Here is a 25133-nt window from a genome sequence, read left to right as displayed (position 1 = left end):
GGTGGATGCTTCCTCTCGTCTAATTTTTCTGTTTAATAGAAAGCCGGGTTTTGTGCTTTTTAGAAGATTGTTTTACAGGAGTTATTCCTTTTTGACTGCCACATAAGAAATAAGTAAATCCGCTAACGGCCTTCTTGTCATTTCTTCCTCACATTTGCTAAATATCTTACATCATGCAGCGGCTGTAGGTCAGGTGGCAGAGCGGGTTGTCCTCCGATCGTGAGGTTGGCGGTTTGATGCCCTGCTCCTCCACAGTCGAAGTGTCCTTGGGCAAGACACTGAACCTGAAGTTGCTCCCAATGGCAGGCAGCACCTTGCATGGTCGCCATTGGTGTATGAATGTGATCTGCTCTCAGATAAAAGCATCTGCTAAATGTGATAATATAAGATAATATCATGCAGTTCCTGCCTCTTGCACCAGTTATGTTCAAATCAGGACTACAAGGCTGCAGCTAGTTGTTAAGCAGAACATTAGTTTGATAATGAAGTAAGTTTGGCAATTTTTTAAAGCAAGAATACCAAAGATATGCTGATTTGAGCTTCTGAAAAGTGAGCATTTCATGTTTTTCTTTGTCATTGTCATGGTGGTCAGAGTACATCTTTGGTTATTTGACTCTTGGACGGTTGGTTGGACAGAACTCGGCATTTGTAGGGGTTTTTAAATGCAGGTTCCAAACCAAAAATAAACTGGATTAAATGCAAAGCAGCTTCACAAATAAATACAACCCCAAGTTAGACAAATGACTGTTGGCTATTTTCCAACTTTGAGTTCAATAATCTGAAAACATTCATGTTTAAAAAACCGACATGGAAGTACAGGATGTCACAGTTCATATTTAATGCTGCTGTTGACAGAGAATTAAGGGATTTACCTTCACCTTCAGTGGACAGTGATGATCTCTTTGAGTACCTGCATTAAATGTTAAATAGAGCAAAATCCTACTTTGAATGCTGCAGACATTTAATGGAGCAGGAAATACAGAAATGCATTAGATGGTAACGCTACTGATGATATACTATGAAATGTCTTCTTTAAATTTGTCTTTATGATTAGTAAGTTACTATCAGTGAATTTATTTTATTGATGTATTTCTTTATTTTGTTTCATTTGCATATACTGAAAGTTAAAAAACAAGTCACGCCACAGAGTTGTGATGTTTATTCGTGCTAATTTGAATGTTATTCCAGTCGTGAATGATGTGGCCGAGGCCTTTCCCACCTCACACCTGTCCTCTGATGATGTGGAAGCATCCAGACCCAATAAGTCACACATGGTTTATTATTATGGCCTCTCGCTGCATCATAAAACACTTAACTGCCCTGCCTTGACTCAGTGCTGCTAATCTATCACACCGCTACAGCTAACTGATGAAGTATCTGTCAGTAAATCAGTCAGGCAGGTGGCGAATTGGTGAGACTGGTACGAGGAGACGCTACAAGGTTTTTGTGGGACTTGAACATCACGTAGACACAAAAGTTAGGATGAGAGAATGATCGTCTGACAACCTGCAGCCTGCTGGCATGTTGGCTTAAATTAAAGGAGATCAAGTGAGATTTTAAAGTAGTAAATCTTCACCAGCGTGATGGTAACTATATTCAGGAGCGTGATAATGTGACTTCAATTAATAATGTTGGCTGTTGGTCATCTGGTGTGTACATAGTGAGCAAACAAGACATGAATAACTTGTGCTCGTTCTACTGTCAGCTGAAGAAATTCTTCTAACAGGTTTGTGGCCTTCAGAAAGATAGACTTAAGTTAGAAAGTTAAATCCAACATCCATCCATCCATTCATCCATCCATCCATCCATCCATGATCTATACACCGCTTAATCCTCACTGGGGTCATGGGGGGCTGGAGTCCATCCCAGCTGACTCAGGGTGAAGGCAGGTTCACCTGGACAGGTAACCAGTCTATCACAGGGCTACACTTAGAGACACAACCAAGCACACTCACATTCACACCTACGGACAATTTACAATCACCAATTAACCTCAGCATGTCTTTGGACTGTGTGGGAGGAAGCCGGAGAACCTGGAGAGAACCCATGGGGAGAACATGGAGACTCCACACAGAAAGATCCCAGGTATCCTCACCAGGACGCGAACCAGCGACCTTCTAGCTGCGAGGCAACGATGCTAACCACCACTCCACCTTGCAGCCCTTGACCAAACCAGTCCAACATAATGTCAGTGCTAAATAGATTAATAAAGCACAAAATGGTTTGTAAACAGAAATGATAAAAACAGCAACAATAAAGAAGTGAACAGTGAAAAATTAGGTCAACGTCTGAGAAGATTAAAAAGAAAAATAAACAAACAGTGCATGAATATATGGTATACATTCTCCCTCTGATATTTTATGGGAAAGTGTCACTTTTTTCAGTCTTTGAAAGAGTGCCTGGGGGATTTATAAAACTGAAGTGTGAAGGTTTTAAAAAATGCGTCAGTAGTTAAAAACCGGCTCCATTTGTGTGTTTCAGCTGGAATATGTCGGCTGGCAGTTGAACCTGCAGATGGCTCAGTCCAGCCAAGCCAGACTGAAGTCTCCCAGTGCCGTCCTCCAACTGGGCCTCCACAACGAAGACTCTGAGGTATGAATCCATACTGACAGTACGCATATATGCACCATAAACATGTGCGTCCTTATTTTTCTTGCTCTGCTTCTCCACTCTCTTATATGCACCCCAATTACCCAAAGTCTTACTATGCACTGTAATCAGGGAACCGCTCTGTGTTTATGACAAATGAGAAGCATCTCCAGCCTGGCCCTCTTTTTTTTCTTTTGCGAGTCGATGATAATCCCACTGGTGTCTGTCTTGACCCAGAGGTAGACGTACATCTGGCTCCAGAGTAACTGTAGTGTAAAGACCAGAGATCAGGGAGCTTGTTATCTGAGACCTCCAGGGTCTCTTTGTTCTCTTGAGAGACTTGCACTCTAAAATTGGACAGTATGTGCAATTATTGAGGGGGGTTGTCTTGTATCTGGCGTTGAATTCTATCTGTTAATGCGCACTATCGATGCTTGTTTGCTCTGGCTTGTCCATACGTCTGCTTTATTGTGGTCATTAGTGTGGTCATTCTTTACATTCTTTGTGTTTGCACAGGTACGATACGAAGGGTTTTGTTGCAGCATCCTAATGAGACCCGGTCTTAAATATATGTTTAAAGGAAAACACGTGATAGAATCGTGGTTATACTTTATGTTTTCCTCTGTAGCGCTTCTCTGTTTCCATTTGTTTTTATTCAGTAGTCTGTTTGGGTCCCAATTAGCTAATGCCACATACTTACTCTAATAGCCAAGACCTCAAGAGCCTCCCTCACTCATTTCTTCCTTTTCCACTGGGAGAATTAAAGCTCGGTAGCTGTAGCATAAGCAATGAGAAACTCAAAGAGCTGTTTCTTTCTCAAATGAAATGATTTTCAACCTTTGAAAAACGTGATCTAGTTTCTCTAGACTTAATGTTTTAATTCTTCTAACAGCTACAACACATACTCGGCGAAGCAAATATTTGAAATATATTCCGCAGACTGCGACGTAGGACTGTTGTTTGCCGGCATGGATATTGAAAATTTCCGTTATGGCCTTCAGGCATTTGAATGGGTTTCTTTTAAAGCAGTTCTTGTCTCAAAATGGTGGGACTGATTATCCCTTGAGCCTGGATAGTGTTGTTCCAGCTGACTAGTCAAGTGTCTTTCTTCCACACTGCTTTGTATTCAGTCCCCAGAGAATGCCGGCTCAGCCTAAACGTGGAATTAGGCATGACATATTCAAATTGCTGCCGTCTTAAATGCGGGCCTATAGGCGTGAGCTAGAGAAAATATATGTTTTTCTGTAGCTTTGTGAACGCGACAGCGGCGAGATATTTTTATGTTTTGGACTATTTTCAGCGGTGTTTACCCTAGGCTTGCAAAAGAGGCATTAATTTATTTAAATCCACTCACACAATTCCCCTTGTGGGAGGAGATAGCTGGGGGGCTAAAACAAGGCTGGTTAAAAGTGTGAAGGGATCAACTTCATTTGGGCGCACGTCCGACGGCGTCCTGCAGGGGGCACTGTTGTCTCACAGGTTGGAAAGCGTCCCTCGGGGGCAGTGAAGTATCTGAGATGGATAGGATTCCTCCTTAGCTTAGCATTAAGGCAGTTTGTGCACAGTTTTTTTTTTTGTTTTTTTTTAAAGTTCCATCAGTGTTTTCTGATTAGAGTTTTTTGACAGTAAGTTTGTTTTCTTCCCAACTCTCTGAGAATCGCTCAGTGCAACTTCTGGAACGTCAAAACACTGCAGTGACTGAGAACTAAATTAGTTGTGAATAGAAATGAAATTCCGCTGCAAGTGTCATACTAATTACAGCACAGATTTATAACACCCGCGCTGCTAACCGTCTGAAAGAAAGGCGAACAACCGCGGAGAAACGAGAGAGGATTAAGAGGTGATGGGAGCAGGCGACGGGGAGGTATGAGGTTAGAGAGAGAGAGGAGGTGAAAACCTGTGTATAAAGGGTGTAGAGCGAGCAATAATGAAGATGAAGAGGATAAAGGATAGAAATTTAATATAACGAGAGGAAGGCGAGGGTAGCATTCGGGATTTTTATTGATTGCTTGGAACCCAAGTGGAGAGTTAGAGACTCCTCCATCTGACCAGCCTCGTACTTCATTAGCACTCTCCCTGAGGAGGAGGAGGACTGCCAGGGCGCTTCACATGTCATTCCCCAAACAATATGTGACATGCAGTATGTCTACAGTACAGCAGATAAGATGTTAGAAGGCTTCAAATTAGAAACGAGTGGACTCCATTTTAGTGATATTCAGATTTGCTTTGTTTTTATTGAAATATTTATGATCGAGGGGGAGATATATTCCTCATGTGTCCTCCACAATGTGTGAAGCAACAGCCTATATTGAATTTATAGATTTCTGCTTCCATGCAACAGTCATCCCAGCACCCCACCCATGGGAGCTGCTATTTTCCTCAGCTGAATTTGTATTGGGCTCAGGAAAGTTGCTGTTTCCCACAAAAAAAAAAAGCCATTGCAGTGCATCTGCAAACAGGCAGAAGTGTCCTCTCATCCCACTCCTCAATGCAACAAGGATTCTATATCTATCCTCATAAAGACTGCTAGAAGTGGCCTCATTTAGTCTACACCTGACGTAAGACCTGTTGCATAGCTTGTTATCCCAGAGAGAGAGCTGAGAGAGGAAAAACGACTGATTGATCTGCTGTCAAAAGAAGAGAAAAGTTAGCAGAAGAACTTGATGTTAGCAGGGGATGGAAGGGAGGAGATCAGGATGCAGGGGAGGGTGATAGGAAGGGCAAAGAAAAACAGAGGTAAGATGACAAAAGAAGAAGTTGAGAGAGATACCAGAGAGATAACAGCGGGAGAGGGTGAAGTTAAGTGGGAATTTGTTGAAATTTCTCTCGCGGTTTACCTTGGGATATGTGAAGTGTTGGCGGTAATAATAGCAGTATGTCTCTTCAGTTATTAATGGCGCGCTCATCAACAAACGAAAAGCAACAGGAATGCGTACTTTTATCTGTATTTTAAGAGTTTTTTTTCCTTTTTTTTTGGCAAGCGTGCTAGCTAGACTGCAGATAACCAGATTTATTTATTTTTCAGCTGCACAGACCTTGAAATAGAAGCACACAAACCGCCCATTTTAATTCAGAGGTGTGTTGTCTGTAGAGGTTTGGTCTTTGTGGGATGAAGCTGTGAAGAGCTGTGAAGAGAAACAACTAAAAACACTGATGGCTTCCTGCCCGGTACGTGATGCATGCACACTTGACTCCCCGGTTGTGCAGCACGTACGCATCTCCTTTTTTTAGTCTTTAAGTTGCTCGGTTTCGTCTTGGCTTCGTGCTCCTTTGGGTGTCTTGCTTAGGAAACTTCAAAATATGCCACAGAGGGATTATGAGAGAAGGAAACTGATAAAACTCAAACAAAATTATTGGTTTCATTAATGTAGGTGTTTGCCTCTGCAGTAAAAAAAAAAAACACAATTCCCTCCAGTGGGACAGCGAGAACTTAAGTTGTGAAAGTTGTGAAATAATCTAATCATGCATCATTTCAGCATGAATTAGCAATGCGGTAAATATGCACTTGTTGTCGTTTTCCGATTATTGAACATCATAAAACATTTAGAAAGCAAACAGGCCCAGAGTAGAGCAAACAAATAATAACCAACGTAAGGCAAAGATATTAAAAAGTACATTAGGAATTAAATATTAACGGTGTGATAGCGAGGAACGCGTTTGGAGCACCATTAGTCATTTTCAAAAATGTTTGGCCACAGAATAAGCAGCTAAATATAAATAATACACTCAGTCGCGCTATTAATTAGCAGCAGCAGACCACTTCAGGTAAATGACAGGCGGAGAGGAAGAAATGTAGCGTCTGACGGGAGGGAGAACGACGAGGAGGCTTTTAATGAGTGGATATCATATTTTTAAAGCAGCTAGCGGAGTGTCTTTGTTCTCTAAAAATGCTTTGACAAACCATTTGGGGGAAGAGACGGATGTGTTCGACGTCATGAGGCGTTATAGGAGCTACGTGCTCCCGAAGAAAGTAGGTTTCAGTGGACGGAGGCTGCGAAAGGCCACGTCGAGGTCATTGGTTCTTGTTGGTTTGTGAACCAGATGTAAGGTGGACTTCCTCTGCGAGCTGTGATCACCTAAAGAAAGGAGTGCCTTTTTAGAGCAGTTCATTTGAATGACTTTCGAGTGCCGGAAGAAGTCATCATGTGAGCTATTTTGCAAGGAGAAGGCAGAGAAAGTAGGGAGCTGACAGTTTCTTTGTTCTTCCCCTGTAATTTTGTTCACAGTGTCCATCTTCCTTTTTTAGTCGTACTGATGTCACTCTGATGAGTCTAAAAGTTGGCGTCTCTCTCTCTCTCTCGCTCTCTTTCGGTGTCACTGTCTGGCGGCATTAGAATGAGCCGCTGCTCACCGTCGACCAAGGGTAGGGTGACATTTATAATACAGAACATCCACTTCCAAAGCAGCCACCGCCGATTTCAATATTTATCGTGGACACGCTAGGCTGCTGCGAAGGCACGAGGAGCGAGCTAGTGAGCTAATGTAGCTTCCACATGCTGGCTCTGACTTCAAAGGATATCTTTAGTTGATAGCTTCAGACAGACTTGATGAGAATTGATAAAGCAAAGCTCTTCTGAGTTTCAAACCTCAAAGGGGGGAAAATGTACTAAATGCTGCTTTAAGACAAATCCCAGACTTTTCCCAACAGATTTTTTTTCTTCTTATATTCCTCCTTTCTTATGGCCCGTTCAATCAAAATTTGTAAGCAAGGACAGCTTTCTCCTCAAGCCGGAGTCCCCACCGGACGCCACCGAAGCACTTGTTTCATTTCAATTAGTTTTCACTTCCCCTTAGTGCTTAAAATGACTAGTTGCTCAGTTGATTAGTTGTCAAGTGAAGTCGGTTTTATTTATATATATCCCAATATCACAAAGCGCTAATTTGCCCCAGGGGGCTTTACAATCTGGGCAGAATAGAACACCCCGTGTCTCGAAGCCCTCAAAAAACTTTCCAACAACACTTAGGAAGAGCAATTTAGGAGGGATTCAGGACGGACAGACATGCGATAGATGCTTGTGTGCAGAAAAACACAATAAATACGATCCTGCAGGATGCCGAGAAACTTCCAGGTGTTGGAAAAACAGGAAGGATAGGATGCTAATAATTGCTCTTTTTGTTGTTTATCACACTCCAGTGCCAAATATTACTTGTTTTTTGGGCTTTTTTTTCACTGCTACTTGGAGAAAACAAGCAATTTGAAGATTGCAATGAGCTTGTATCACGATTTTATAGACTAATCGGTTAATTGATTGTTCACAAAATGTAGTAAGATTTGTCGATGATGATAATAATCAGTAGTCGCAGCCTTTCCGTCTCCCGTAACGAGAAGTTCAGAGGTTAGAGGTTGGGGTCGGCACCTCTGAGCTGCTGGAGATACAGTGTTTGACTCCGGGTCATTTCGGTCTCCTAATGGGTTTTGACCGAGAAGCTTCTTCCTCTGATTAAAGTCGGACCTCCCTTCGCACGACACAATCTCTGCTTTTTCAATAAAAATCGAGTTTAAAATGATCTCTCCTGCACCCCGCACCCTTTCTTAAATGCCAGACAGTGCAAGCAGATCAATATATTGAAACACAAAACTGAGTTAAAACTGTCAACAGTCCATTTATTGTAGCACCTGAAAGAAAACCGGTGTTTGTTTTTCCCCCTCGCCGATCCGCACGATTATGACGCTGTAGGAGTTCAGTAAGCTCTTAGTGAAATTTAGGACTTCAAGAATAGCTCCAGCTGAACTTACTTCAGATGTCTCACAGGCTCTCTTAGTGTCTGTAAGAAGCCCTGCTGTTAATTGTGCGCATTCATACACAAGTGCCTGTGAATTGTCAGAAAGAGCAGATTCCTGTCAGATCAGAGAGCATCATCGACTCCTCCACATCTGCATTATTCCACTCCAGTCCGCACTTTTCAGCATCTCCCGTCTTTATTGATCCCAAAATAAATACCACAATACAATTCTTCCTTTCCCCTTTTTTTTATTATTATTTTTTTTTTATTTGTGACTTATTCATGAGCGAATCTTCCGTTCGTCGTTTGAAATTTTTGTGTCAAGTTGTCCCCAGCTAGCTCCAAATTATAAGCCAACTAATTCTAGTTTGCGGAAACCTGCTTGTTTTTGTTATCAAAGCATCAGACATGAAAGACTTTTTTTTTTTTTTTTTTCTCCTTGTGATTCTAATTTATTTTCTCTGTTCTGGCTTACAGCACCGGCGCTGTAATCACGGAGGGAACGGAAGCTCTTTGTTCGAAAGCAACACAGCAGCGCACACACAACTCGCACTCTGCACACGTTTTTAAACCCTCCCAGTGAAGGCTGTGACTTTATTTATTAACACTGTGTGATGAGGAATGCAATTAAACATCCCGTTTTGACTTCTGCGAGGAGGTGCTGTGATCAGAGCCTCCCCGAACATCCTTCCCTGCCTCACGTGTCCCCGTCAAATCAGCGTCGCGAGCGGCGGGCCAAACTTTGAACACAGCGGCACAAAGCTCTTCTGACGAGTTACGTAAAGCCCGGTTCTTGCCTCCCACATGCTGTCATCATGTAGACCCAACAAACAGCACATCCAGCGCGGATCCAACCTTCTCATTTATCGTTTGAGGGATTACATGGCCCAATCAATATATCGGAGAGCTCTGATGTAAATGGTACCACGTTCAAATCCTTCACACCAAGCCACCCACCAGCCAGGACGGACAAAAGCGCCTTTGTCTCAGTCTCTACTTGCCTTGCTCTACATGTCCCAAGATGCTTTGTTGCTTTGTGTGCACATCTTTTTAAGGGTCTCCCTTTCTCTCTCCATCTCTCTCTCTCTCTCTGTCTCTTTCTCCATCTCTCCCTCGCCCTTCCACTTTCCCACTGGTGATTTGTTTTTTCCCCCTGTGGGATTTGGGATCCCATTCATTGAGAGCGCATTGTTCGGCTCTTATCCATTCCAGTGGACGGGCCCCGAGAGGCAGAATGGGTGACTGTGGGTGCTCTCGTCTCTGCCTTCTCCCTGTCTCCCCCCCTCACCCCTCACTCCACCTCTCTCCTCCCCACTCCTTGCTCCTTGCCATACGATGATGTCATGGCTTTTATTTGCTCCGGGGGTACCCATTGATTCTCTCTCCCCATTACACACTCTCTGTATCTCCCCCATCCACCCCCTCCCAAAACCTCCACTCCTGTTTTCCTCCGCCAGTCCCTTTTCCAAATTCTTTCACCTCTCAAAAGGCGCCTGGAGGATTTGGGGATGTTTGGATGTTGTTTAGCACACCCACGGTACATGCTTGACACCCAGATAGGGAAGCCATCAACCCCGCAAATCCAACGGCAACTCCCATTTAAATCTCATTGATTTAACATCCCCCTTTTATTCTCACATCTCCCACTCCTGTGATCAGCTTTTATTTCTCTCTGGTTATTCAGCCTGTTTTGTTTCACACCCAGTTTGCGAAGTAATCATTAATCCCCTGATAATGTGGTGCCGTTTTGCCGAAGCCGGTAGCGATGGTAAGAAAGAAGTGCTTAAGGGTGAGATTTTCAGATGTGTGTGTGTTTTTTTTTCCTTCTTCTTCTTCTTCTTCATTTCAGTTTTTTGTTGCCATTTATTTTAGAGAGCCTGCTCTGCCTCTTGGCTGAACTGTGCTGGGGTGAGAAATCTATTTCAGTTTAAACAAGACGCACTGATTGCAGAAGCACAGAGCCAAATCACATCCATTCAATGCAGTGAAAGTTGTCTGATAGGCACGCACGGGGTAAAAAGGCTGCTTTTTTTTTATTCAAACGGCACGTATTGGTAATAATGTAGACGCATTATCACGTCACGAACAGGTTTGGGTTTTCATTGTTGTCGCTTTCTGTTGGGATAGTTGTATTGTTTTGTTTTCTGAGTTCTCTTTCACCGCCTGGATCACACTGCGATGAGATATAACGGCAACGAAAGGGATACGAGCTATAGCCCCCTTCCCTGCCTTGAAATAATGATTATAATGAGTGGGTTGGAGCCTGGCACTGTTGTCATCCGACATGCAATGATAGGGCACAGAGTGCTTCCTCCGCCTGTATCAACAAATTGTCACCAGTGTCTTACTGAACGCCCAACCTCTTTGATGTTACACTGGCATTTGACTGTTATGATGAAAGGTAAAGCGTTGCTTGAGAAAATGATCGCTAGGTTCAGAGTGGCGTGCAGCCTGTTTGGTTTACCTGCAGCGGGGGTATAGCGGCGCACACAGAATACACAAACGCTGTAAACAGGCGTTCGGTTCGAGTCTTGGCTACGAGTGTAAAACAACAAATGTCGTGCCTGCTGCGTTGACAGCTGTATTGATCGAACAGAAATGATCATTTATACACGCGTGAGGCTGGAAACACAACTGAAGCCTCCTGTGTCGACGAGAAATACGGAATATAAACACATTTTTTTCTCCGCAAATGTTAAATTTTTGTATCTAAACACAAGCTGCCATATAAGAATTTTGCCTAAATGAAATACTGTAGATATACGATTGATGAATGAAGAAGTAAAACTCATTTTAGTTTTCCTCCCAGCACTGCTCACTAAGCTGGCATGAACTGAATCGTATAGGAACAACATGGAAAGCATCATTGTCTTCTTGTCATAACTACACTGTGCTTGTTGACGACAACATATTTATGTCGGGCTTTGTGTTGCTGGTTAGTGATGAAATGTTTCACTGGAGGGGTATCTGCTGCCGCAAGTTGTACTGTAAACTCTCTCTCAGCTCGCCTCCTTTATCTCTCTTTTTTCTCCCTTTCACACGCACACATTTCAGTCCTCCCCCCTTCTCTTTCCTTGTCTATGAGAGCGACAGTGTCTACATACCACGGGGGCACAGGGTGGCTGCCTTGGCAATCGTCTAGCGCTGCCACACAGTGGAAAAAACCGGGCCTACAGCAGCCGTTACTTGTCTTGTGCAGGCCCTCTCTGTCTCCCTTTAACACACTCGCACAAACAGGGAGATACAAACCCACACACAGCTCGGTTGCCCATGACCCCGACTCTAACCTTGTGCCAACCTAATACATTAAAATGCCTACTGTTTCAAAATGGAGCCCTTGGCTGAAGGGGTTGAGTGGCTCTTATCCTAAAACCTGGCACATGGATGGTTAGTTAAGGCTCACACTATAACAGTTTGGCTAGCTTCTTGCTTAAGCCACCCCGCACACATTTAGAAGATTAAGGTTTGACACAGCTTTTTTTTTTTTTCTTCAGATGCTGTCTCAGTATCATGTTGCAGTAAGCAGCTTCAGAGGTGAGCACCGAGTTCGAAGGTATTAAGAGGCTTCGATCTTGACTTGGGTTTGTCAGTCACTACGTTAGACATGGATGCCAAAAGAGCCACATACTCAAATGGAAATCTCTAATATTAGTTTGCATTATGCATTCAATACCGAGCCATTACAGCAGATCTCCCATGGTGGCTGCTCCACGGTGGAAACATCATCATCATTTCCCAGTACGACTGGAAAGGAGACGGTGTATGGGCTTGGCAGCAAGAGGCTGGTCTATGACATGGCATCTTCTCGCTTTCTCCGTATCAGGCGACGGTAACTCGCTTCCACCACCATAATCATCTCGTTACGGCTCACAAACGGCTCACGTTCTTTGGCTTGTTTTTCTTGGCGCTTTAGCTGCTGGTGTCTCCATTTTCCCTGGCTCGCAGCGTCAAGCTTCCTGATTTAGAGGCTCATAGACGCGAGTCTGTGAGTTTAAAAAAAGACCCTGGGATGAATTTTGGGAAGTGACGGACGGTGTTAGATCTGTGAATGGGTGCAAACGTTATTTGCAACGCACTGCAATGAACTGCAGCCCCTATTGGTTGTTAGAGGATGATGAGGTAATATATTACAAAGCTTTAATACCAAACAAACACTAGCAACATGTGAATATGAATGTTAACTGTGTTGTTTGTCTGGAGAAAATGGATTAAAAATGGGTGGTCTCACATTGAAGGGTGGTCAGAGCTATATGTGTAGCTTTCTCAACATGTTTGAGTCCTTTAGTGTAACTTTATGACACCTACACCTCATTCTTTGGTTGCTTATTTGAGTAGACGATAAGAAAGCTTAACTACAGGTGCATGTCTCCATAATTATGCTCTTGAATGATGACTGCGCTGGTGATGTAGTTTTGGTAAACAAGTAGAATCTATGAACTTCAGCCAACTTAATGTTAAATACGTCTGCACAATACTGTCACTGAATTCAAGGCCCTTTGTTGTGCAAATTATTAGAAGTTGCACATGTCCCCGCAATGTGTTTTCGAATTTGCCAGCTTTCTCAATTTCTCTGCAGTCATGGTCCATTTCACTGTGACTCTTCAACTCTGGGTTTTAGCCCTGATCTAAACAGACTATTTCAGTGTCTGTAGTCGGGCTGGACCCGTATAGCCGACTATTTGTTCGCTGTGCTGGAATCGGGATATCAGTTTTGATCTCCGAATGTGGGAGCAGGACTTTCTGTTGCTTCTTTCTCTCTGTGTGCTAATTTTACACAGAAATATGGAATTTACAGCACAGCCGTTGTTCTTAACTCGTGTGTGTGTATGTGAGACAACATTGCAGTTAGAATATCAGTATTTTAATGGTTCAGATCATGTGGGCAGATAATCAAAGCTTACTGTAACTGTAGCCACGTTATAGTGTACTGCACAATGTGCTAACACCAAGGATTTCCTACTGTTGTGATGACAGTGCTGTTGAAAATACAAGTAATCCACTGGATCAGCACTTCCTCAGATGCTGGGAGTGCATTAAGACTCTTGTGTTCTCTCTTGCAGCCAACAGCAGAACATTTGTCAGGCTTTGCTCGTGGCAGAGCTCTAGAAAGTAAGTAAAGCTGATGGCTGCTCATTCTGAATAGGTTACCCAACAACCAGTGGGCAGTAAAGGAACAGGATCATGCGAAGGTGAAGGCAGACTATTGATCCCTTGGTTGAAATGTAGAAGTTCAATACCAGACTAACTAGTTGCTTGTCGTCTGAAGGGATGGCAGAAGTAAACATCTTTAAATTTTAACAGCTTTCACATTAAAACTGAAGTGAAATGTAAGACAAAAGAATGAACTTTTGTTCTTCTAAGACAATAGAAGAGATACAGGCAGTTATGAGTCGGCTGCTTTGGTGAGAACTTTACTGGAGTTCACAGTCAGTCTGTTTCTTGCTAAAGTCCTTGAGTTGCTGATTTTTCCAGAAAGACCGACTGATGCCAGCCAAACAAACTCACATTGTTTTTCATAAAGTCAGTCAATAATCGCTCATGAACAATAGTGATCTGGTTTCGTGCTGCCCACGGCTCGACTAGACTCCGCATGAGACCGAGCGCAGTACCAGCAAGTTGGAGGTGTGCGCTTGTCTCCCGCTGCTCTTTATCAGCAGCTCACAGTGGCTTCTTTTCCCATTACGTCTTCCGATATGTTAAACTGACATGCTGCCACAAAAATGCCAAAAGTGACTGTTGTCTTATTGAAGAATTTCTGACGTTTTCTTTTCGTCGGCGCTAATCTCTGTGACACATTAGACTGCTTCACAATAATCAGTCAGCACGTGTTTTGGCTGTTGAGTGATTTTAATGTGAAGTTGCATCGCGAGAAGAGTCTTCTGCTGAAAGTGTGACGTTCCTGTGAACTCACCTGAAATCAAAGCAGAAGACGAGTTCTTTTGGGTGGGATTTATATTATTATTTCTAGTCTGAAGACCAACAGGCGTCTCGTACAAGTGTGATGTCGAAACTTGAGGCTTATGTTGCGCATACATTGAAAACTCTCATATTTAAACTTCTTCAAAAAGAAATCATCATTTCTGAATTTTCTGAAAAAGAAGGAGACGTAGATGTCACTTTAAAATGCGTTATATAAAACATGTCAAACGCAAATTATTATTCAAAGCAGAGCATTTTATGTCTCTTAGACGCTGTCTGTAGGGAGTCTTGCAGCTATCTTGTTATTTTCTTATGTCTCAATGTGGACAGAGAGCTTTTTGAAAATAACTAGAATATGCTTGCCACTATGCCAAGAGAAAAAAACAAAACAAAAGTGCATCACAAGTTTAAGGCATTTTGAAAATGTTTCCTCATTGGTGTGGGCAAAGCCTAAATTCAAGAGTTGAAAGGCTCGAGGGCTGAGCTGAAAGTCTTGTAAACAGTAAGCATTGGATAAATAGTCCGTAGAGGCAGCGCTTCCTCTGCCCACGGATAAACTGCCAGCTCCAGTCATTCCAGTTCAGGTTTCGGCAGTTTTTAGGTGCCTAATGTGATTTGTCTCCTTTCAACATTTGCACCCTCCATCTAAAGCAGTGTGGGAGGTGAGAACAAACAATGTGAAAGCGCCGGGCTATTTCCAGGCATTTCTTTTTTTTTCCTTAGTCAGGTGCCATTCAGATGGAATATACTGTACATTTTAAATCTGATCTACATGTTTCTACTTCCATTTAGTGTCTTTATTTTCTAAATTGTCTTTTTTTTAACTTCCAGAAAGCTTGTAAACACAATAATGGCAGCAGATTCTAAATAACTTTTGCATGTGAGACCTTATTACAGGAAGAGACACTCACAGCAAACAAATCAGGGTTTATTGTCTTACATGAGTCTGTAGTTTGCAGTTCTCGGATAAGTGCATTTAAGCTGCAAGTAAATCTCATTTTACTGAGCACATTTATGCGTTATTACTTCTTGCACTATAACCCTCCCAACTTTTCCCCGTCTCCCCTACCGTCTGTCGAACGTCCTGTGATTGTTGCTCACTATTTTAGCCGAACAGAATGAATGAGGCGAGGAATATGCTCCGTGCACTTGGTGAGGAAAGCTATTTTTGGCTGCTCTCAAGGATGAGTCACAGTTACATATGAATAGATAAGAAATTGTCCCTCCATAAGTTCATAAAAACACACTTTCCCCCCCACCGCTCCACTATTTACCATTGCCACATCCAAAAAAACATTTTTAGGGTTGTTAGCTTGCCACCTCTGCAATCACTGCTCTTTCTTTTTCCGGTATGCATGCACCTCTCTCTCTCTCTCTCGCCGCACTGTGTTTTTCTTTACATCCTAATGAACATACCCCCATCTGCCTGGCTCATTTGTCAGTGTGATAATTGCCGCAGGGATCACATTGATAGCTAAAGCCCATGACAGTTTTGTGTGTTCAGAGCGGCGCATTTGTCACCTGCTATTAACGATATGTAGCGTTTTAATTACAGCACATACATGTCCCACCAGTAATGGAGTTGTTGAAACCGAGACTCGCAGGAGCAGATGTAAGGTGAGCCTCATGGAACCGCCGGCACACCTCAAAGCACGGAATTAGTCTCAGCAATAGCATGTCCCAGCAGTGTGTGAGCTGTAATAGCCTGTCGGATGCTGCTGATGTACGACGTCAACAGTCGGAGCAGCAGCTGCATTCTTGAGAAGAAGAAGGTGGGGAATTAGGTGTGCGTTATTAAGGCAATAAATGCTGAACTTGGCACAGATGTATGGATTTAAATTCAAATTATCTGTACTCTTGTAGTCTATCAGCATCTTAACCCCCTCTCGTCTTAAATATCATTATCCCAAAAAATAGCTTTAACTTTTCAAAAACTTCTCTCTCCTAAGTTCTCTTTTTCACAAACAAGCAGAACACCGAGGGGAAACTCATCTCTAAGTCGACCTCTTTAAACGGTTTTGTCTGAACCTCACTCCGAAACCAAAAGATGTTCAATTAGCAATGACACGAAGCAGCAGAAAATCCCCGTAAAGCTGGATTTTTAGATTACTTCAACATTTATTTAACTGATGAGACAAATTTCTGATGATTAATCGTCTGTCAGTCAGTTAACGCACGACTCATTTTCAACGCTTTTCTCTTCGCCGCATCGTCTTTGTGTTCTATCTGAGCTCTAGTAGACCGTGTGCTCTGTTGTTTATGCGAAAATGTCTTTGTTCACCCCACCTTATGCTTGAAAGGAGAGGTGCGCAGATACTTTCTTGAGCGAAAATGAGTGACGAGCTCGACTAACGTGACAGACATCTGCCCGTGTAGCCGGAAAGACAAGCCTCAACACACAACAGGTATAAATGTTGCATCTGTCCTCTGGATAATAATTGGATTTTGAGTTTCTAAATATTGCACGATTGTCCTCCTTGTGAACATGGGGCTGATTGCAGGCGTGTATCACGACAAAGGGAAAATATGGGATGGTGTTGAAAGAGCTTTTGTTTCTGGATAGACAGCTCAGTGAGTCACATTCGAACCTGTTTACATGTCTGCCTGTCTGTTTCCTGATAATGTGGGTCAGAGAAAATCCATCAAGGCAGCGCGAAAAAAGAGACAGAAAGAAAATAGTATCCCTTATTCCACATGTGGCTGTCAGCCTGCCTGTCAGTCTGTGTGCTCTTTTCGGTTATCACACTCTGTAATACCTCTTATTAGCTCCAGGTCCAAGCTATCCAGCTATATTTTGTTTGCAGCTTTAGCAACCGTGTCAGTTCCCCTGTAGCATGTCTGATGGGAGCCGAACACTCTGTTCTTTGTTTAGAGCCTGTGCTATGAATTATAGATACAGGAAGCTGCTCCAATATGTCACCTTCTTAGGCTTGGCAGAACACACACACACACACACACACACACACACACACTTGAGACTGCGAGACACAATACAGACACACACGCACTTACATACAGGAAACATTTTAAAGTAAAATTACACCAAAACGGAGCCAAAATTGTGAAGTCGACAAATACAAAGCTGAGGAAGACACACTCCTACAGTAGACACACACTCACACACACACACACACACGTCAGGTGGCATGAAAACTATTCTTTGTTATTCTGAAGGCTTGTCAGTCACCCACAGTGCTCCAAATACATACACCCTGGAAATCTGCTCAGGCTTTGGTTTCTCTTACTGCTGTTGTCAGATCCAAACTCACTGCAAACACACACACAACACATATGGCAGTATATATCGCAGTACAAGTGCAGGCATACTATAGTATTCACGTCGTCACATCAGCCTATAGGGATAAGCATGTGCTATCTTGTTCTCTGCTGCATCTTGTGTCTTTTCATATCTTAACAATGGAAAAAAACACCCTCACACACATTCTCAACAGGAAGTTTTCACACATATTTCTGCAAACTGGGAGATGGTCCGTGGCATGTTTTTGGTATCTGCTGAGATGTTAATTTGTCACCGTTCATTCTGTTTCTTCTCTGCTACATTACCGCTCCGTTGCGTGTTATCTTGGACGTTGCGCAGCGGACGTCGGTCCTGAAAGGGCAATTCCGGTTTCACACGCATCTCTTCTGGAGTTTTATGTCAAAAAGTCTGCCGGTAATAACAACATTGTTCCCACCGAGTGAAAATCGATGTCAGATGGTTGCGGTCGCGCCTGACGTTATTCAAACAAACCCTCGTGTAATCTTTTTTTAAACGAGTAAACTGAGGTGAATGGTAGCAGCGTTTCTTAATCCCGTGTGTGGCAAATATCCGTCACATTTTAGGGAAGCTTAGATTCGTTTTGATTTATCGTCGTTGCTTTGGGTGTTTATTCTCAGCTTTCCTGTGTATTAAGGGTTTGTTACAATGCTCTCACATTACCTCCAAATGAAGTGTTTTCCCATAATCTCCCTACACTGTTTATTTACAGCCCATCAAATCATCTGACTGCTCTCGCCCTGTATAACTTTATTTTACTTTGTTTAACCAGGTTTCAGCATTTACTAACAGCCAAGACCCAACTTGTAATAAAGAGGAACTACTGCCCCCCTCCCCACTCACTTTATTCCTACATGTTACTCCTTTGCTCAAACATGGTCTGGTCTATGTTTGGGAACATGACGAACACACTCCCCCAGAGCGCACTAAAGTTAGGCATCCCAGCTCCTCAACTCCATGATGTCACCAGGTGTCAAATCTGGAGCTTCTCCAAACATCATAATAAGGCAGAGATGATAAATGTGTCTGCAAATACTCCCAGGGGCATTTGCTGTGAATAGAGATCATATTTTGGTTGAGAGCTGCCAAAACCACAAGGTATGAAAATTCAAACAAAGTAGCTACGAGTCCATAATAGGAAGCTCAATCCCGAGAGCAGCTCTGGGCCTCAACTTGAATTCTTTCTTAATGACACTTCTTAATTTGGCATCTGGCTGTTGTGTGTGATTACTAGTATTTATTGGAGCACGGTGGAGCAGCGGAATGACAGATACGTTCTTAAATGTAATGATGTTACGTATAAATTGAGTAATGGTAAGTGTTGTTTACTGTGGCAGCAGTTAGATTCTAAGGCCATTAGCCGGCCATGATCTGCTGCTGCACTGCGACTGTTTTCTAAATGATATAGGAGAAGAGCGGGGAGAACGGAGGAGTAAGCACTTTTGTTATCATCTCCTTGTCAGATCCTCACAACCACAGCCCTCTATTACACTGCTAATAATAGAGGCAAGCTTTATCGCTTGGATCACTATCGCAGTAGGAAAGAGAGGGAAAATGAAAGAGAGACTGCTGTGCAATATTGACAAATCTCATATTGTGAATTTTTTTTTTTCTTTTCCTTCAGAATATTGTAAAGAAGAAAGGGAAACAGACAGGCAGGTAGAGGAAGATGTTGTTGTTGAAAGTCCAAAAGCAAGTAGTTATGAATGTTTGATTGGCATCCTTAAGAGGAAACATTGCCCAAGATAAAAGAGCTGTGTGTCTGCAGTCTTTGTAGTGTGCAGCTGAACATGTGTGGGTGGAAATAGGTGGAACCAGGTTCTCTCTTGGTAGGAGCTGTATCTGGCAGTGCCAGTCTGCAGACTGGAGTCCCATCAAACAAGAAAAAAAAAAAAACGAGTTTAGATTAGCAGATAGCTTTGCGGCATCAAGGCCCCGACGTATCAAAGCCAGGCTCAGTCCCCTGTGCTATGTGGTGTAGCCTTGATGCTAAGGTAGGACAGATAGGTGCAGATTAGCTGGGTGGCGATGCAGGGATGTGTTCGGTCAAAACAAAGCTCAAGGGATGAAAGACGGCTGCAGATGCATGCATGGAAGGAAGGAAAAGCTTGTTGTTTGTTGTGGTTTCAGTTGTTTCTTCAGACGTTAGCTGACATGTTGATGTGAAGGAGGCTGAACGGGAGGCTGTTTGTTTAACTGTGTGAGGAGTTATTGAAGTTTAGCCTATTTGTGGAGCTGGAAAAGTCATTTTGAGGCAACTGAGAGCTCAGTAAGTTTTTTTTTTTTTCGTGTTTTGTTTTAGGCTTCGTGTCAAATACTCGCGCGATTTAAATTTAACATTTAAGCCTCCGAGTCCATTATGTGTTTGACATTTATTTTCGTGCGCAACAAAGTTTAACAGGAATTTATGAGCCTATTTTTAATGGCTAGGATTATGTAGTGATGTTTCCTTGGGTTATTCTACGACTTTGATCATTAGTATGAGCCTTTTCTGTATTGTGTGGAGCAAAAACTCCCACAGAACTTGTATCGGTGTTTGTACTTCTGCACTGTCAGAACAGTTCGGCAGAGTCTGAGGCAAGATATGAAGGCTTTGAACACACGTAGACACACACACACACTCACACACACACTCACAAAAAGAAATGTTTCCCTCTGAAATACATACATATGCTAACACACACTGTCCATCTCCATTTTCCTTTCTCAAACACACACATCCCCAAATACTCACATACAGACACACACTGAAATAAACCCCTTTGGTCATATATTCTCTTTGCTGTGTCAGGGTGTGCTTGCTGCCTTTGAATGCACTTACACTGTGCATGAGTGTGCATGCCCGTATCAGTGCGTGTGTTTTTTTGCCGAGAAAGCATAAGCGTGAATACACGATCACCAAAGAGTGGTCCTTTACAGACTATATCTATGAGTAGACGTGTCTGGGTTCGCGTCTGTACATTTGAGAGCGTATTTCAGAAAAAGTTTCTTGTCAGTTATGAATAATAGAAAGAGCTGAATCCGAAAGTGAAAGCAGTCAAAATGACAGATGCGTCTTTGATGGTTTGGTCTTTTAAACACTGAAAACCAATTAGGTGGGTCAGGGGCCTGGGGAGCGTGACTGAAAGGAATCCAGTGCCACCGTTCTGTCATCAGCGGCTTCAATCAGCACTTGGGAACGGCCAACGCGCTCTTTATTTCGCTCACACTCGCACATTAAAGAGGTTTGCGCACACATTCAGGAACTACAACAGCGCCGAACGGTTTCGTTATCCGGGTGGCTCTGGAGCTATGTTTCCATTCAGCTGTCAAGTGAATTGGAGGAAGGCTTTTGAAATATAACAAAAAGTGAAATGCAAATCAGATTTCAATCAGCTGGGTTCAGTCATTTAAGCAAATGTCCCAATTGCACTTGATGTGAATGCATGAGGATGTTCGTAAAGGAAAAATCAAGAAACGCATTTAAGGATGGATTGTTGTAGCGCTGTTTTGTTTTCTTGTGTCTGTTATTGAAAAAAAAAAGCTCTTATTCAATGTCCTAATGTACAATTGATTGCCTTTGCTTTCATGATGTGCACCTAACACAGCAGCGCCGCTGACATTTCTTTGAGGTAGTCTGATATTGTTTTTTTTTCTGGGCCACCCTTTGCTGCTATATTTCAGAGTATTGAAATCAATTTCAGCTTCTGCGCGGTGACATTGAACTATTTACAAAGCGTTTACTGTCATTCATTTTGCTGTTTTTTTTTCCTGTTGAGCATTCTTTTTATTATTCAGTATGATTTTAGGAACAAACTCGCGTGAAGCCGATTGTGTATCTGAGTGCATTTTATTACAGACTTCTCAGTGAGATCAAAAAGTGACATTGACGACAAATCTTAAACAAAAGACAACAATTCTATGAGGGTTTTTTTTTCTCACATTCACAGTAAAATGCTGTTTATTGTTTGTCTTTACAATCAATTCATATGATGAACGTTGTCAGACCGCACACACGCTGTTCTTACAATGAGCTGCTGTTTCAGTGTGAAGGAAAGTGTCTTGTATTTTCCACAATGCCGGAGTTGCTGATGGACATTCAGGTTGACACAATACAAGAGCATCATTTATCTCTGCTGAGCAGTTCATGGCTTGTTCACATTCTTCTTGAACTGTTTGACTAATTTGCAGCTGACAAATGCTACTGACATCCACAGAAGATAGCCATCTGCCTGATGCATTTCCCGCGCTATACGTTAAGCTCCGAAGAATTCCTGGGCGCAGTGTGGCTGCACATTTTGCATCCAGAATACGGCAGTGCCTAAATGTTTAATTTTTGAATCTGATAAATTACCGCCACGAGGACAGCTGTTGGAATCTTGATGTTAAATTGGACTCGGCTAACTCCCTGTCATGTAGGTCGTCTCGGGGGTGACTGCCTCGTAGTTGCCGCGATAAGGTCCAGCTCCCAGACAAAGCCATCGAACCGGCTACACTCTGAGCTGCTGAGATAGCGGTGGCCTTTTTCCCTCTTTCCTCAAGCTGTGTCAGTTTGACCATTCAGCCAGCCAAATGTGCCAACCTCATCAAGGTGCTCAGCTTTGCCCTTTTCAATAATTCATCCCCAAATATGCACGGCGGAGTCGATGTTAGTCTAACAGTTTGCCATACAGGGTAGTGCTCCTCCTAATTGGAGAGACATGCAGTCCCTATCGGTCAGCATTAAATGTCATTAGACTAGAAGCCAAATAGCATGTGCTGTTTAAGGCTAAGTCACAGGCGCTAGATTGAAAGTGGCAGGGTAAACTGTGGCTGACCTGACAGGGATAAATATGATTACAAGTGCAACGTTCACATACACTCACTGCCGGGCGCACTTTATTAGCATGAGCCATTCACTCGTGTTCATTCATACAAATACAGTATAAGCCTGTGAGCGTGCATATTTCTAAATGGTGTCTGTCTTTCTTTTTTTTTTTCCTCCCTCACCCTTTTCTATCTGTCTCCCACAGATTCCTTTTGTGGGTTTCTTTATTCAGACACACACACATATACAAAACCAAACAAATTCTAATGAAGCGAGGCATTTTGAGCCCTGCGCTGCCTCCTCCATCCCCAGCTCTAACTAATGCAACATTTTAATAGCCACTGTTATTCTCTTGGAGCTAATTAGAGATTATAACAAACGCACACACACACACACATAGACACACACATGCGCATAATGCACACACATACATACATGCAAACAGCGCCCATAGTGCCGTGGAGAGGTATAATTACAAAGTCTAATTCCTGTATTGTTTTACATTATTTATGAAGCAGTGTTGCTCGTGTCACACTGACCTTCCTCTAATGATGTTGCAAACACGCGCCAGCACACCCGTGCATACACTCACATGCACTCTTATGTTGTACAAGCATTATGTGCAAACAGATGTGCACACACACACACACACACCCACAGAGCCACGCTTCCACCACTTCAAAGGGCAATATATTGATTTAAATTCATTTCCTGGAGACTAATCCTAACCATCACTTGCCTAGCCGTACCCCACCCTTAAACTTGACCTAACCCAACCCTGACTTCAAGCTACTTCTTCAGCCTTTAATGATTTATGTTATGGGGGCTTACTTTTGTCCCCGAAAGAGAGGCACATCCCCGACAATCTGACTGTGTAAACAGATTTATGTCCCCACAACATGAGTAATGCAAATACGCACACACACTAACACACGCAGACACACACTAACACACACTGCTGGAAAGCCATAATTCCCCCCAGTGATCTGAATATATCCCCACATTTTAAACCAACTTTAAAAACCTTCCAAGTGGCTCCCAGCTGTGACTTGGTGGTGGTTCAACAACTTGAAAGTTGCATTCATTTTCACTGTGAATGTTGTGTTGTCGAAAGCTAAATAAAACCGACGCTGTTGCATGAAAGACAACCAACTTTATTGTTTTAAAAGAAAAAGGGGCAGTAGCTGTTGGCACGGCGTTCCAACAACAGCATTAGCACGTTTGATGCGAACGTTGAAGGACTACCATTTAAGACGTCTGACGCTGCAGATAATGCGCCGTATGCGATATTGTAATACCAGTGTAGGTTTATTCAGTGCAAATGGCTTTAGCTTGGCTGTTGAAATGTTTGCCAATGGCAGAGATTATCTACTGTAGTATGAAATCTTTTTTTTTTTCTTAAATCTGTGCTATTCTCCTACACAGTTTTGTTCGTACCATTTGTCACTATGCAATAGCATCGAGCGAACAATGCGGGAGATGACAGCTTGTCAGATAGGCCAGAACATGCCAGTGGTGGTGGGTGTAGAGAAATAATCCTCATTGTTCTAAGTCTAGTACAAGTGTCAGAACCCACTTGTTTACGTAGGCGTCTTCTGCGTCTATGTTTCAGAGGCTTTGGCCCCATCATACACGTATGTAAGCGTGCGCGGATAACAAAGAAGCAAAGCAGAATACACATAAATATGGTCACCGTTGTAAGTAGATGTATCCTGCAAGTGATTTCTATCCCCTATTGGTGTGTGAGGAAAGCTGGACATGCAAACAAAACAGCTGGGGTTTAACTTTGCCCACAGCTGTGAGAGAAAATCCACAGAAAACAAAGGTTAACAGAGGTAAATGTCACACTCTCCAAGTCTCCAAGGCAATATTTCTCTCATTTTTGAACCAGTTTTTTTTCCCCCCAGTTTTCTCATGGAAGTAATTTTAAAGATATAAAGTGCAGTGCTATTTCATACTGTCAGTTTGAAGATGATCTATGAGCTGTAAGGAAAAAAAAAAAAAAAAAAAGCAGAAGACTTGAGAGTTTGTTGGTCATACAGAATAAAAAAAAAAAAACATAAGCAACTCTGTTCTGGTGCACAGTATTTAGTGTAGGCTTTTCGTGCAGTACTTTTTCCCCCTCTGGGTGTGCCATTTTCCTTCCACACCAAAAATGTTAGATATTGGGAATACGCCTGCTGTTGCCCTTGACCAAGGAGCTGGATCTGGCCACTGGGTGCTGCGCTGTGAGTGCCTGCTGCTTCTAATTAGTTTTGATGGGTCAGATGAGGAGGACAAGTTTCCTCAAGGGGAAGTGTAACATATCTAACATTACTTAAAGACTTAAGTACAGAGGCTCGTGGAGTCTCTAATGATATCGCTCGTCTTATAGATATAAATATAAGCTTATATCAAAGTCTCTTTATATTAGGAGCCGTTAATGATAAAACCCTCTCAGCCAGGAACATCTGATGTCAGTGAGATATAGATAGATGATCCTGTCTGAGTTTTCTGGCGTGCCTGTTCACTTTTAGACGCCCTTTGCTAACCAAAGCGCATTCGTAGTACGTTTAATAGACGGAAATGTGTTTGTCTGTCATGCTACAGCACACCCACCTTTTCCTCCTTCCAAGACTGACACACAAGTTCATACTTAAATTGCGTGGCGGAAGATAGTTCCATCAAGCGTGTAGGAAATGTCTTCAGCGTGCTTGTCTATGTTTGTGCTTCCTCATCAGTTCATCCTCTGAACTCTAAAACCCTCCGGCAGGGTTGAAGGGCATGTAACAATGAAATATGGCCAAAATGACACCAGAGCTGGAGACTGGACAGAACAGAAAGATTTGTCAGATTAAC

General features: G+C 42.7%; 1 protein-coding gene across 2 annotated transcripts in view; it reads left to right on the top strand.

Annotated features, from left to right (window-relative positions):
- Nucleotides 1–25133, top strand: part of commd10 (COMM domain containing 10) — a 64002-nt gene that overhangs the window by 4480 nt on the left and 34389 nt on the right. For both annotated transcript variants that reach the window (XM_008294059.1, XM_008294060.1), the window contains exon 5: nucleotides 2482–2592. In XM_008294059.1, the coding sequence (XP_008292281.1) occupies nucleotides 2482–2592 (111 nt within the window). The remainder of the gene's footprint in view (nucleotides 1–2481; nucleotides 2593–25133) is intronic.

The sequence above is a fragment of the Stegastes partitus genome, unplaced genomic scaffold (genome assembly GCF_000690725.1).
Source record: "Stegastes partitus isolate 25-593 unplaced genomic scaffold, Stegastes_partitus-1.0.2 Scaffold935, whole genome shotgun sequence".
NCBI lineage: Eukaryota > Metazoa > Chordata > Actinopteri > Pomacentridae > Stegastes > Stegastes partitus.
Note: the sequence above shows the minus strand (reverse complement) of the source record. Positions and strands in the feature narration are given on the sequence as shown.